General features: G+C 45.7%; 2 protein-coding genes across 2 annotated transcripts in view; one reads left to right on the top strand and one right to left on the bottom strand.

Moving 5' to 3' along the window:
- LOC120381652 (zinc finger protein 91-like) overlaps positions 1-14,653 on the bottom strand; it is a gene marked incomplete at its 3' end in the record, with an annotated part of 230,735 nt that overhangs the window by 126,688 nt on the left and 89,394 nt on the right. The gene's annotated exons all lie outside the window — the stretch shown is intronic.
- The window catches only part of LOC120381383 (zinc finger protein 420-like), a gene marked incomplete at its 3' end in the record, with an annotated part of 82,666 nt that continues 68,308 nt past the window's right edge, over positions 296-14,653 (top strand). Inside the window, exons 1-2 of the mRNA XM_039499577.1 lie at positions 296-307; positions 13,090-13,312. Of these exons, the coding sequence (XP_039355511.1) occupies positions 296-307; positions 13,090-13,312 (235 nt within the window). The remainder of the gene's footprint in view (positions 308-13,089; positions 13,313-14,653) is intronic.

The following is a 14,653-nucleotide window of genomic DNA, read 5'->3' as shown; positions in this document are numbered from 1 at the left end:
CATTCCCCTCTACTCCAACAGCACTGGTAGGGGCCTCATTTGGAGTACTATGTCCAGGTTTGGAGCCCCACCCTACACCAAGAAGAAGGATGTGGATAGAGTGGAGAGAGTCAGCGGAAGGTAACAAAAATGATTAGGGGCTGGAGCACATGACTTATGAGGAGAGGCTGAGGGAACTGGGATTGTTTAGCCTTGCAGAAGAGAAGAAATGAGGGGATTTGATAGCTGCTTTCCAACTACCTGAAAGGGGGTTCCAAAGAGGATGGATCTAGACTGTTGTTCTCAGTGGTAGAAGATGACAGAACAAGTGAGTAATGGTCTCGATGTTGCAGAGGGGAGGTTTAGGTTGGACATTAGGAAAACTTCTTTTTCACTCAGTAGGGTGGTGAAGAACTGGAGATGGGTTACCTAGAGGTGGTAGGAATCTCCTTTAGAGGTTTTACTGTCAGGCTTTGACTAAGCCCCTGTCTGGGATGATTTAGTTGGGTTTGGTCCTGCGCTTTGAGCAGGGGTTGGACTAGATGACCTCCTGGAGGTCCCTCCCCAACCGTGAGATTCTATGATTCTGCTGAATCACAGCAATGTTCAGGGTTACTGCCAGTCCCAAAGGACCCAGTCACTTCCCTTTAGGTCAAAATGACTCTTAGATCTTCCCAACAAAAGAAGACAACACTTGTAGCCAGTCCTGTCATAGTACTGTATTAATATTTATTTAAAAGGAAAGGAGAGTTGTTTACAAAGTTAAAGCAGGTAATCCTATAGATGCAGATGAGTTACAGTCTGAAATTTCAAATGGTAATAGAAGCTTCTATAATAAGCAAAGCTCTGCATATTCTTTAGGACTAACCCCCGGCTAGGCAGCTGGGGATCTCTTGCTTGATGCATAAAAATCCTTTGCTCCCAGAGTCCAAGCAGCATACAGATCATCAGTTCCTTCCTCTGTGTGCCAGAGGCTTTCATCCCCTTCCTGCCATGTGCTCTGTCCTGGGAACTCAGCTAATGGAAAGTCAAGAGCACAACAACAGTCTTGTGTCTTCTTTAACGTCCATAATAGTCTCTCTGGTGTTGATGGACCTTTCCTGCCAGGCAGGAGTGTAATGCATTCCCGGTTGCCAATCAGCACTTCACCTAGGTAAAGTCTCCTCCTGTGTGGTGATTTACAGAGCCACAGAGGCTCACAATGCAACTAGTCAGATGTTAACCCAGGCAGCAACTCACAAGCACTCCAATAAAGTCTAAAAATGTTCTATAATCCACAATACCTGTTTTAAGAATACAAACACAGGTGAGTCAGACTGATTCCACTGTGCGTTTGTCCATGTTCAAAATATTGAAGACATGGGGGCTTTTGCAAGAGCTAACACCTCATCTGCCAGTGTCACAGGCAGGCTGGGCAGGGATGGTGTCTCTAGCCTCTGTTTCCAGAAGCTGGGAATGGTTGACAGGATGGTCAGTTGATGATTCCTGTTCTGTTCTTTCTTTTTCCTCTGATGCACCTGGCATTAGCCACTGAGCTAGATGGACCATTGGTCTGAGGCAGTGGGCCTGTCTTATGTTCACAGTCTGTATGAGGAGTATCTACCATTGGGACTCACTGGGAGCCACAGAAAGAAACAAGATGTGCTGAGGCAAGAAGGCCCAGTCTCAGAGCCCCCGGGTCACGCTTCCCAAAAGCTAAAACTAGGCCCAGCCCATGAAAGGCACTCCAGGAGAGACTGGATAAAGGCTAAAGCATCGAACAACTTAGTTACCCTGAGAGAGCTGCCTTGGGGACAGTGACAGGGAGAATCCCAGAGTGACTCCTTTGATTCTGCTCTTCACTGGCCTTTGGTTCATAGAATCATAGAACTGGAAGGGACTTTGGGAGGTCATCTAGGCCAGTCCCTGCACTCAAGGCAGGACTAAGTATTATCTAGACCATCCCTGAGGTGTTTGTCCAGCCTGCTCTTAAATCCCCATGATGGAGATTCCACAACTTCCCTACGCTATTTGTTCTGGAGTTTAACCACTCTGACAGGAAGTTTTTCCTAATCTCCATCCTAAATTGCCCTTTGCTGCAATTTAAGGCCATTACTTCTTGTCCTATCCTCAGAGGTTAAGAACAATTTTTATTCCACATCCTGTAACAACCTTTTATGTACTTCCTGCAAAAACTATTATCATGTCCTCTACTCCAGACTAAACAAACCCAATTTTTCAATCTTCCCTCATAGGTCATGCTTTCTAGACCTTTAATCATTTTGTTGCTCTTCTCTGGACTTTCTCCAATTTGTCCACATCTTTCCTCATATGTGGCACCCACAGATGGACACAGTACTCCAGTTGTGGCCTAATCCGCACAGAGTGGGGTGGAAGAATTACTACTTGTGTCTTGCTTACAGTACCCCCTCAAATACATCCCAGAATGATGTTTGCCCTTTTGACTTATACTTAGCTAGTGATCCACTATGGCCCCCAGCTCCCTTTCCGCAGTGCTCCTTCCTGGGCAGGAATTTCCATTTTGTACGTGTGCACCTGATTGTTCCTCCCTAAATGAAGCACTTTGCATTTGTCCTAATTGAATTTCATCCTATTTACTTCAGGCCTTTTCTCCAGATCATTTTGAATTTTAATCATAGAAGATCAGGGTTGGAAGGGACCATAGGAGTATCTAGTCCAATCCTGCTCAAAGCAGGACAAATCCCCAGACAGATTTTTTTCCCCAAATCCCTAAATGGCCCCTCAAGGATTGAACTCACAGCCTTGGGTTTAGCAGGCCGATGCTCAAAACCACTGAGCTCTCCCTCCTGGTCTATCCTCTAAAGCACTTGCAACCCTCCCAGTTTGGTATTGTCTGCAAATTTGGTAAGTATAACAGAGGATGTTACTGGGAGGGTTTCACCATCTCTCAGAGGGTTACACCCTGGTGAGAGGGGGCTAGGCCTGTACTGGAATAAGGTTACTCTGTGCTTCACAGTGTGGCAGAACCTAGAGTGTCCATTAACAGGGAAAAATCCGGGAGGAATCAGCATGTGGAATGGACAAAAGCCCCCTCTGCATTCTCTCCACATTGCCCTTCTCGTCCTGGCAGGCTACAGATTAATGTCCACGTTTTGCTCCAGATCATTTCATCCTCCCAAAGGGAAGGAAATGGCTGCAATGGAGCTGGCTCAGGTAAGGGATTACCAGGGGAGCTGGTGGTGGGTTCTGCTTGGAGGAGAGGAGCAGTAAATGCATAGGAGGGTAGGAGCTGCTGCAGGTGGTGGGAGGCAGGAAATATCTCGGGTGGAGAAAGGGAGGGGACAGGATATGACAAACCTGCTGAGACTTGTGTACTCTAGGGTGTGATGGGTTGTCACCCCCAGGGGGCAGTCTGGGAGGGCTTCTGGGAACCGCTGTGCCCTCTAACCTCAAGCTGGGCTGGCCCTTCTCTCACGGCTTTGCTGAAGATTCCGCCAGCCTCTCCAGGGCCTGTTATCACCCAACATGACAGCAGGTGGCGCCATGCATCCAACTAAGCTACCTGAGTGCTGTACCTAAACCACTCAAGGACAGATAGAGACAACAGCCAGTTTCCCAGCTCTGAACCTTGCACTCTTGCTGTAGTATAAATTCAGAATTATCCCATCTTATAGAGCACAGGGATCTGTATCCGTAAGCTCATTAATATAGTTCACCTTCCCTCGATATGGGAAAGATGTGCACAACAAGCCTGTGCTAACCAAGCTCAGCTTTTCCCCAAACACTTCAGTGCATTTTGAGTGATTAAGATAAAGCATAAAACAAGTTTATTAATGGCAGAAAGGTAGATTTGAAGTAATTATTGTTAGAACAAAAAAGGAGCCGGTTGATCCATAGGCGGATATGAATACAGGCTTCTTTATTGCATTACTTGTTCCTTGACCCAACTATCGAGTAAGCACTGGATTACTTACATCACATGCCTTTTATCTAAGTTTGTATGTAAACACCCACATCCGTTACAACACCCCAAAACCCCTTATTAAGTAGTAGAAACGCTCATACAATTAGTATACCCACCCCTATCCACTGTCACAGTATTACACATCTCATAGAGGCATTTTTACCTTGAAAATACCGTTCTTTGCAATAACGTGTTGCCACAAATTTCCTAAACAGCAGTTCTCAGGGTATGGGGAAGGGTCAATGAGCAGTTCTCGGGGAGGAGGAAGGGCCATAAGCCAGGGCTTGTTTATGTAGCTGGGAAAGGAAGGGAGGGGGAGATAACATTTCTTTTACTTTCTTTCACACAAAGGACATTCATTCCAGCAACTACACTTCTCATGCAGCTGCATCAATGTCAATTCTTACAAGCAACAGAGAAAGGAAAAATATGGCAACTTATTTGTTAAGCAAAGAATTACTGCCTGCTTATGCCTTTGTCCCCAATGCATGTCAGCACATTAGCAGCTTCCCAGCTGTTTTACTGAACCCTAACGTATCCCAACAATTCTAAGTGATAGCAAACAGATCAAAGCAGATTACTTAGCAGATAACCAAAAACTCAAACTAAGCCTAACATACTAGATGGATAGAATTTGAATTAGCAATTTCTCACCCTGACTGATGCTACAAGCAGTCCCCCAAGTTTCCATACACAAGCTAGAAATCCCTTTATCCTGGGACCACCAGTTCCCCCAGTTCAGTCTTTGTTCCTCAAATGTTTCCAGGAGTTCTCTTGTGTGGGGAATGAGGCCAAGAGATGATGTCACACCCACCTTATGTAGCTTTTCCATATGGCGGGAACCCTTTGTTCCAAACTCAGTTCCCAGTCCAGTTTGTGGAAAAATACAGGTACCAAAATGGAGTTCGTTGTCATGTGGTCTAGTCACATGTCCTAGCATGTCCTGCTGAGTCATAGTAGCCATGACTCATAGGTTGGCTGAAACAATCACAGGAAGGCTAAGCTCTTCCACAGTCCATTGTCTTTGTTGATAAGCCATCAGCTCTGTCTGACTTCTTCATTGTTGTACCTGAAAGGCTCGTTGTGGGTGTTACCCAGAGTAAGCACATTTGAAATACAGATACAGAGTCAATATCCATAATTTTAGATACAAACATGATCCATGCACACAAATAGGATAATCATATTCAGCACATGACGCATCTTGCACAAAATGCATCATAATTATGTCCTAATCATATTATAACCATACCACTATGCTGAATATGGGGTGTAGTGTCAGATAGGGTCTAATTTCAAGGCACGGGATTTGGGAATGGAACTTCTCCTCTTTGTGGAACAGGAAATAACCCTCCAGCCAGGGCTGGAACAACTTCCCAGACTCCCAGTGCTGGAGCCTGAATCTACTGCCACTTCATTAGTTACCACCACCCGCAATCTTTGTGATACTGCAAACTTTATCCATGATGATTTTATATTCTGTTCTAGGTCATTGATAAGAATGTTAAATAGCACATGGGCAAAAGCAATCCTTGTGGGAACCTGCTAGAAATAACTCCACTTGACCATGGTTCCCCATTTACAATGCCAGTTTTAATTTATTTAATGTATGCTGTGTTTATTTTGTATCATTCTAGTTTTTTAGTCAAAATATTGTGCTGAATCAAGTCATATGCCTTACAGAAGTCTAGATATATTACATCAATAATATTAGCTGCAACCAAACTTTTGATCTCATCTAATAAGGATATCCAGTTACTTTGATAGGATCTATTTTCTCTAAACCTTTGTTAATGGGTACTAATTATATTACCTTCCTTTAATTCTTTATTAACGAAATCCAGTATCGACTGCTCCATTATTTTGCTCAGTATTGATATCAGACTGACACTCTTATAATTAGCTGGGTCATCTCTTTACACTTTTTAGTATTGGCACAGCATTAGCTTAATTCCAGTCTTCTGGAATTTCCCAGTGTTCCAAGTCCTAATTACAATCAACATTAATAGTCCACCACGCTCCTCCACCAGGTCTTTAAAAACTCTTGGATACAAGTTATCTGGACCTGCTTATTTAAACATGTCTAACTGTAATAGCTGCTGTTTAATGTCCTTGTGAGTTCTTGTTGGAATGGAAGGAGTGTCGTCGTCAACATCTTATGATACGAGTACAGCATCTGTTTTTCTCCAAATCCAGGAGAGAACACTTATTGAACACTTTTACCTCTTCTGCATTATTTTTGATAATTCTGGCATTTCCGTCTAGTAATTTATCACTACCATTGTTAGGATTAATATAATTTTCAAAACTTCCTTCTTATTTTCATTGATTGGTCATTGATTTCTGATAGCTTCCTGTGATGAGGCGGTTCTGGCGGGACCCAACTGAGAGTGCCAATTCAGGACCACTTGCTCAAACAGGGGGCAGTCACAGCCCTAGGCTGGGGTTTTTCCACCTCTAAGGCAAACGAAACCAGCCAGACAAAAGGACTTTGGTCTCACCCCGCTGGCTAACCACAAGTCACACGAGCAATTTCCTTAGACACTCCAGTCTCCCGGTATCACCACCAGTGCCACCCGTCCAGGGGAGGAATGGTTATGAAAACCAACACCCCAATAAAAGAAAAGGTTCTTTCAATTCCAGAGAATCAAGCCCCAGACCCAGGTCAATATACACATCAGATCTTACCCACAAATCACGCTGTTGCCAATCCTTTAGAATCTAAAATCTGAAGGTATATTCATAAAAGGAAAAAGGTAGAGATGAGAGCTAGAATTGGTTAAATGGAATCAATTACATACAGTAATGGCAAAGTTCTTAGTTCAGGCTTGTAGCAGTGATGGCATAAACTGCAGGTTCAAATCAAGTCTCTGGAGAACATCCCCGCTGGGATGGGTCATCAGTCCCTTGTGTAGAGCTTCAGCATGTAGCAAAGTCCCTCCAGAGGTAGAAGCAGGATTGAAGATAAGATGGAGATGAGGCATCAGCCTTATATAGGCTTTTCCAGGTGTAAGAACCTCTTTGTCCTTACTGTGGAAAATTACAGCAAAATGGAGTCTGGGGTCACATGGGCCAGTCCTGCATACTTTGCTGAGTCACAAGGCGTGTCTGCCTTCTCTCCATGGGTCAATTGTGTAGCTGATGGTCCTTAATGGGCCATCAAGCAGGCTAGGCAGAGCTAACACCAACTTGTCTGCGATATCTCCCAGAAGCACAGCACCAGCTTGAAATACAGACAGTATAGAGCCAATATTCATAACTTCAACTACAAAATGATACATACATACATACAGACAGCATAATCATAACCAGCAACCCATAACCTGGTCTTAGCCACCTCATATGACCCCCTTTACATTAGATTTGGTGCCACTACAGGACCTTGGTTGCAACCCATGTTCTATATGGTCCCAATTTATATCAATAATGTCACACTTCCCTCACCAATTTTCTACAATTCTGACTTTCTAACTCAGGGGTGAGTAACCTTTCAGAAGTCTTCATTTATTCACTCTAATTTAAGGTTTTGAGTGCCAGTAATACATTTTAACATTTTTAGAAGATCTTTCTGTCTATAATATATAACTAAACTATTGTTGTATGTAAAGTAAATAAGGCTTTAAAAATATTTAAGAAACTTCATTTAAAATTAAATTAAAATGCAGAGCCCCCCGGACTGGTGGCCAGGACCCGGGCATTGTGAGTGCCACGGAAAATCAGCTTGCATGCTGCCTTCAGCTCTTGTGCCATAGGTTGCCTACCCCTATTCTAACTAATATTCTTTACTACTGACTTCCCTTTTCTTTCTTATATTTTATTTGGAGAGTGTTTCCTACCAGGGAGCCATTAGTAGGGTCCAGAGCCAGCCCCATCTCCTATATTAAGCTCTGGCTAGTGGGTATGTGATAAATGTGAAGACCCTGCCTCTGTCTGTCAGCTGGGAGACACAAAGGTTCTCTCTTTCTACCCTCTGATGCCGCCTGTCTGTTCTAGGCAAGGTGGGGTGGAACTCTGTTAACATGTGCCTCCCGGGGCTTCCATTTACCTGGTGCTGCTGTTCCGTGAATAGTGGGGTTGTGAGTGGGGCAGCAGGTACTGAGTGTTGGACTCTTGCTCTTTCAGGGGCCGGTGACCTTCGAGGAGGTGGCTGTGTACTTCACCAAGGGGGAATGGGCACTGCTGGACCCTGTTCAGAGAGCCCTCTACAGGGATGTCATGCAGGAGAACTATGAGACGGTGACCTCGCTGGGTAAGGAGTCCTGTCCCCTGGGTTATTAGAAGCTGTGGAGTCTCTGAAGAACCTGAGTAGTAATAACTTTATACCTTTATTCCTCATACAAGTTTTGACAAGTTTCCTTGCCCCCCCTTTTTTGCCTTATCTCCCACCCACTAGTACCATTTTTGGACATGTGCCTTTTTGGTGCCGTCAGTCATTTTAAAATTGCATTGAATGTATCCTTATTGGCTACATTCATAACTACATTAATCACTGTAGCTTTCATGCCTTTTCCTCATTTTAAGAGGAAAATATGCTGCCTGTAGAATTCTAAATTGACTAAATAGGTGTGTGACTCATGCATGGCTTGTGTGACAGTCAGATGAGCTCTTTTAGGAGAGCATGTAATGTTGCCGTTCAGGATCCCATGGGTGAAGGGATAAGCGAGCCGTGGGAGGGATGGAGATGGGGGGTAGTAGATATGCCAGGACATGGGGCGGGTGTGTGCAGGGTTAGAGCTAAGAAGCAGCAGGGAGGTAGGAGGCTGTGAGAGACGAGGAGAAAATACAAGAAGTTCTCAAGGTGCCGGGAGGTGGTGCTGGCTGAGAGTAATGGGAAGAAGCGGAGGGGAGTGTGGAGGAAGGGCACCCAGGAAGTGGGCTGGGTGGGTCAGTGGGAGGGAGGAGAGGTTTGTGGATCTGAAGCTGTGGGGGATCCCAGACCTTTAACCCCAAATCCCTACCGAAGCCTTGTTGCTTTAGAGCCTCCACTCCAGTTTTATTTCTGTTCAGTTTCACTTTATTATACATTTTTTTCCCCAAATATTATTATTTTAACTCTTGACCTCCCTCTCCCACTCATTACCCCCCTCTTCACATAACCTTCCCATCTCCTATGCACAGCGACCCCGGCCACCGATCTTGAGTCCTTGTTGCATCCTCCCTCCCAGAGCAGGGCCCCTACCCAGGCACAAATGGGCACTTCGTCGATGATGTCACAGGGTGGTATAGTCTGTACAATTTTTACACCTATAAGATTACATATTCCGAAGCCCTTCACACCAGTCGGGCTTATCTCTATACGCCGATACAGTCTGTTCCCTTCCCAGCTCTGATGCTGCAGAGCCTTGCCTGTGTCCCTGTTCCTGTTCTCCCCAACCAACATTCAACATTCATGGGGCCTCATCTGAGCACTGTGTCCAGTTTTGGGCCCAACACTAGGATGTGGAAAATTGGAAAGCATCCAGCGGGGGGCAACAAAAATGGTTAGGGGACTGAAACACATGACTTCTGAGGAGAGGCTGAGGGAACTGGGATTGTTTAGTCTGCAGAAGAGAAGAATGAGGGGGGATTTGATAGCTGTTTTCAACTATCTGAAAGGGGGCTCCAAAGAGGATGGATCTAGGGGTACGTTTCACTACCGCCGGATCGGCGGGTAACATCGATTTCTCGGAGTTCGATATATCGCGTCTCATCTAGATGCGATATATTGAACTCCGAACGCTCCTGTCGACTCGAACTCCACCACCGCAACGGTGGTGGCGGAGTCGATGGGGAGCCGCGACGCCGATCCCGCGCGTGAGGACGGGTAAGTAATTCGAACTAAGGTATTCGACTTCAGCTACGCGCGTAGCTGAAGTTGCGTACCTTAGATCGAACTTCCCCCCCCCCCCCCCCAGTGTAGACCAGGCCTAGACTGTTCTCGGTGGTAGCAGATGACAGAACAAAGAGTAATGATTTCAAGTTGCAATGGGGGAGGTTTAGGTTGGATATTAGGAAACACTATTTCACTAGGAGGGTGGTGAAGCCCTGGGATGAGTTCCCCACGGAGGTGGTGGAATCTCCTTCCTTAGAGGTTTTTAAGATCAGGCTTGACAAAGCCTTGGCTGGGATGATTTAGTTGGGGATTGGTCCTGCTTTGAGCAGGGGTGGGACTAGATACCTCCTGAGGTCCCTTCCAACCCTGATATTCTGTTGTTCCAATTTCCTTCCTCCCTCCAGTTTGACCCCATTTATAGAGTAATATTCTCAGCTATATCTTAACCAATAATTGTGCTGAAATTTAACTAACCAATTCTAACATATTGTGACATAATTCTCTAACCCAGGCGTCGGCCACCTTTCAGAAGTGGTGTGCTGAGTCTTCATTTATTCACTCTAATTTAAGATTTCATGTGCCAATAATACATTTTAACGTTTTTAGAAAGTCTCTTTCTATAAGTCTATAATACATAATTGAACTATTGTATGTAAAGTCAGTAAGGTTTTTAAAATGTTTAAGAAGCTTCATTTAAAATTAATTAAAAATGCAGAGCCTTCTGGACCAGTGGCCAGGACCTGGGCCTTGTGAGTGCCACTGAAAATCAGCTCGTGTGCCGCCATAGGTTGCCTACTCCTGCTCTAACCAATTATAAACCAGTACCCTAATTAACTTACACCTGGCAACATTAATTATACAGGAGAGAGAAACAATTAGAGAATCAGACTGATTAACAATGTAAAAGTGGTGGCCATAAAGATAAAGCAATACAGAAATGAGGGTTTCACAACCACAACCATTGATAAGTGATTTCTTGCCAGACAGAATGCTGTCAAATTAAGGTTTCTTTAACCATCTTAAGATCCAGACAGGACTGTCTTCCTAACAGCCCAATAGCACCTTATTTCAGTGTGACTGGTTTGGGATGTGAGGATGTGACCTTCGCTTCCCAGCTTATGGCTGCCCCTGCTGCTTAGCCAAAGGCCTTAGCCTAAGAACAAGGCCTCAGACGGTCACAGTAAGAGAAGGCCCAGACACAGGCAGACTGTGATTTTGATTCTTTGTTTTCATACTCCTGTAACTAGCTAAGTGATAAAAATACACCTAAGTTCTTAAAATATAGGCTTTGCAGGCAGGCCTGAATATCGCCATTCTAACAGAGGGTTCTACCCCTTCCCCCATGCTGTGTCTGTCTTGTCTATTTAGACTGTAAATTCTTCAGAGCATGGGCCATCTACTATTCTGCATTTGTACTGTGCCTAGCACAACGGAGACACACTGTTAGTTGGTCCTTAGGCACTAAGGTAATGTGTATGATTAATAATAATAATAACTCTCCTGCCACTTTGAGCCAAGGAAGCTGGTCTTGGGATGTTACTGCTTAAAAATGATCTGAGCTTAAAACCATGGACTATTCTTTGTGACAAGTATCCCACAAATTCCACTGACCTCCCTTGTTTTCTTTGCCTGGCATAGGGTTTCTAAATTCCAAACCTGATGTGGTCTCACAGCTGGAACGAGGGGAAGAGCCGTGGGTCTTGGACCTCCAGGGTTCTGAGAAAGAAGTGCTCCCGAGAGCTGCCTGCACAGGTGAGGACTTGGTTAAAGCAAGTCAAAAACTGTCCGTGAATACAGAAAACATTCGGGATGCCCTACAAAGACCTTGTGAGCTCTCCAAGTTCAGGATTGTTCCCTGCAGATGTGGAATAATTAGGCAGATGTTACTCATGGCTTCCCACCTATCCTGACTAACAACTGGCAGCAGATCCCTACCTGATCCCACTTTCCCCTGCATGTTCTGGTGAAATGCAGACCAAAACTGATCCCTTCCTCTCTCCTCTGGGGAAAATCAGCTCCCGATAGGTTTGATCTCTCCTGCACATATTTTGGTTTGTTCATCCGTTTTAAAATTCCTGTCTCTGGCTGTGGTTACACTTAGCACTTCAAAGCGCTGCCGCGGCAGCACTTAAAGCGCTAAGTGTAGTCAAAGCGCCAGCGCTGGGAGAGAGCTCTCCCAGCGCTGTCCGTACTCCACCTCCCTGTGGGGAATATAACAGACAGTGCTGGGAGCCGCGCTCCCAGCGCTGGGGCTTTGACTACACTTTGCAATTTGCAGCGCTGGAGAGGGTGTGTTTTCACACCCTGCTGCAGCGCTGCAAATTTGTAAGTGTAGCCAAGCCCTCTGAGATTTCCTTCCTCTCAGGCACAGGGAGTGCAGGTAGTGATCTATGTCTGGATTCTCTCTGTCTCCCATCAGGTGATAGGATGGTGCGTGAGAATGAGGAGCAGAAACCCCAGCAGGAAGATGCTGAGCAAGGAGCACCACATGGGACGTTATCAGGAAGACCCAAAGGGAATGTTTCCAGGAGTTGTGCACTCCGAGAAACAGTAAAAGCCTCTGAGACTCAGCAGAGGCCAGAGGAGAACTTCAGTAGCCTCTCAGACCTTATTACACATGAGAGAATCAACTTGGAAGAGACAAACTACACATGCCACAAGTGCAGGGAAAGCTTCTGTCAGCGCTCACACCTTATCACACATCAGAGAATCCACACCGGTGAGAAGCCCTACACGTGCTCTGAGTGCGGGAAAAGCTTAAGTCAGCGCTCAAGCCTTATCACACATGAGAAAATCCACACAGGAGAGAAGCCCTACACATGCGCTGAGTGCGGGACAAGCTTCAGTCAGCGCTCAAACCTTATCACACATCAGAGAATCCACACCGGTGAGAAGCCCTACACGTGCTCTGAGTGCGGGAAAAGCTTCAGTCAGCGCTCAAGCCTTATCACACATGAGAAAATCCACAAAGGAGAGACACCCTACACGTGCTCTGAGTGCGGGAAAAGCTTCAGTCTGCGCTCAAACCTTATCAGACATCAGAGAATCCACACAGGGGAGACGCCCTGTACGTGCTCTGAGTGCGGGAAAAGCTTCTATCGGCGCTCACACCTTATCAGACATCAGAGAATCCACACAGGAGAGACGCCTTACACATGCGCTGAGTGCGGGAAAAGCTTCAATCGGCGCTCACACCTTATCACACATCAGAGAATCCACACAGGAGATGCCTACACATGCGCTGAGTGCGGAAAAGCTTCAGTCGGCGCTCACACCTTATCACACATCAGAGAATCCACACAGGAGAGACGCCGCACACGTGCTCTGAGTGCGGAAAAGCTTCAGTCTGCGCTCAAGCCTTATCACACATGAGAGAATCCACACAGGAGAGACGCCCTACACATGCTCTGAGTGCGGGAAAAGCTTCAGTCGGCGCTCAAACCTTATCACACATCAGATAATCCACACAGGAGAGACACCGTACACGTGCTCTGTGTGCGGGAAAAGCTTCAGCCAGCGCTCAAACCTTATCACACATCAGAGAATCCACGCAGGGGAGAAGCCCTACACATGCTCTGAGTGTGGGAAAAGCTTCAGTCAGCGCTCACACCTTATCACACATCAGAGAATTCACACATGAGAGAGCCCCTCCACATGCTCTGAGTGCGGGAAAAGTTTCATTGAGCACTCAGGCTATGGCTACTTTAGCGCTTCAAAGCGCTGCCGCGGCAGCGCTTTGAAGCGCTAAGTGTAGTCAAAGCACCAGCGCTGGGAGAAAGCTCTCCCAGCGCTGTCCGTACTCCACCTCCCTGTGGGGAATAACGGACAGCGCTGGGAGCCGCGCCCCAGCGCTGGGGCTTTGACTACACTGGCGCTTTAGCGCCAGCAATTTGCAGCGCTGCAGAGGGTGTTTTTCACACCCTGCTGCAGCGCTGCAAATTTGCAAGTGTAGCCATACCCTCAGACTTTGTCAGACATTGTAGAATCCACAGTGGAGAGAGACCTACACATGCTCTGCATTTGGGAAAAGCTTCAATCAGATGTCATTCCCTATTAGATATCAGAAAATCCAAATGGGAGAGAACTGTAAGAAATGCCTTTATTAGGGCTTCCCAAAAATTTGTTTTAAAAAAAATCACATTTGCTAATTCCAATTTAGTGATCTTTGCACCATCTTCACTGTGGTCTCTCAGCTCTGCCGGATGAGTTGCCTGCTTCTGACTTTTGCAGTTCACCCTTCTTTGGGGTCAGTCCTGTGATCTTTTCTATCAGCTCCTTTCTTTTGACTTGTAGGAGCATGTGTCCTTCCAGCCAGGAATTTCATCAGCTCCAGGTGGGGGAGAGAGGGTTACCTGTGCCTTACATCCACTAGGACTGTACATGGAATTGGCTGCTCAAGTTAGTGATTTTGGTGTAAAAATACAATTATAGTTGTAGAACAGAAGCAGCCCAGGCAATGAACCGAACAGACAATGATCAAGTGATCTCTCTCCTGCCACCCATCTCCATCCTCTGACAAACAGAGGCTAGGGACACCATTCCTTACCCATCCTGGCTAATAGCCATTAATGGACTTAACCTCCATGAATTTATCCAGTTTTCTTTTAAACCTTGTTATAGTCCTAGCCTTCACACCCTCCTCAGGTGAGTTCCACAGGTTAACGGTGCGCTGTGTGAAGAAGAACTTCCTTTTATTTGTTTTAAACCTGCTGCCTATTAATTTCATTTGGTGGCCCTAGTTCTTGTATTATGAGAGTAAGTAAATAACTTTTCCTTATCTACTTTCTCCACATCACTCATGATTTTATATACCTATATCATATTCCCTCTTAGTCTCCTCTTTTCCAAGCTGAAAAGCCCTAGCCTCTTTAATCTCTCCTCATATGGGACCCTCTCCAAACCCCTAATCATTTTAATTGCCCTTCTCTGAACCTTTT

Source organism: Mauremys reevesii, linkage group 14, assembly GCF_016161935.1.
Source record: "Mauremys reevesii isolate NIE-2019 linkage group 14, ASM1616193v1, whole genome shotgun sequence".
Classification (NCBI taxonomy): domain Eukaryota; kingdom Metazoa; phylum Chordata; order Testudines; family Geoemydidae; genus Mauremys; species Mauremys reevesii.
Note: the sequence above shows the minus strand (reverse complement) of the source record. Positions and strands in the feature narration are given on the sequence as shown.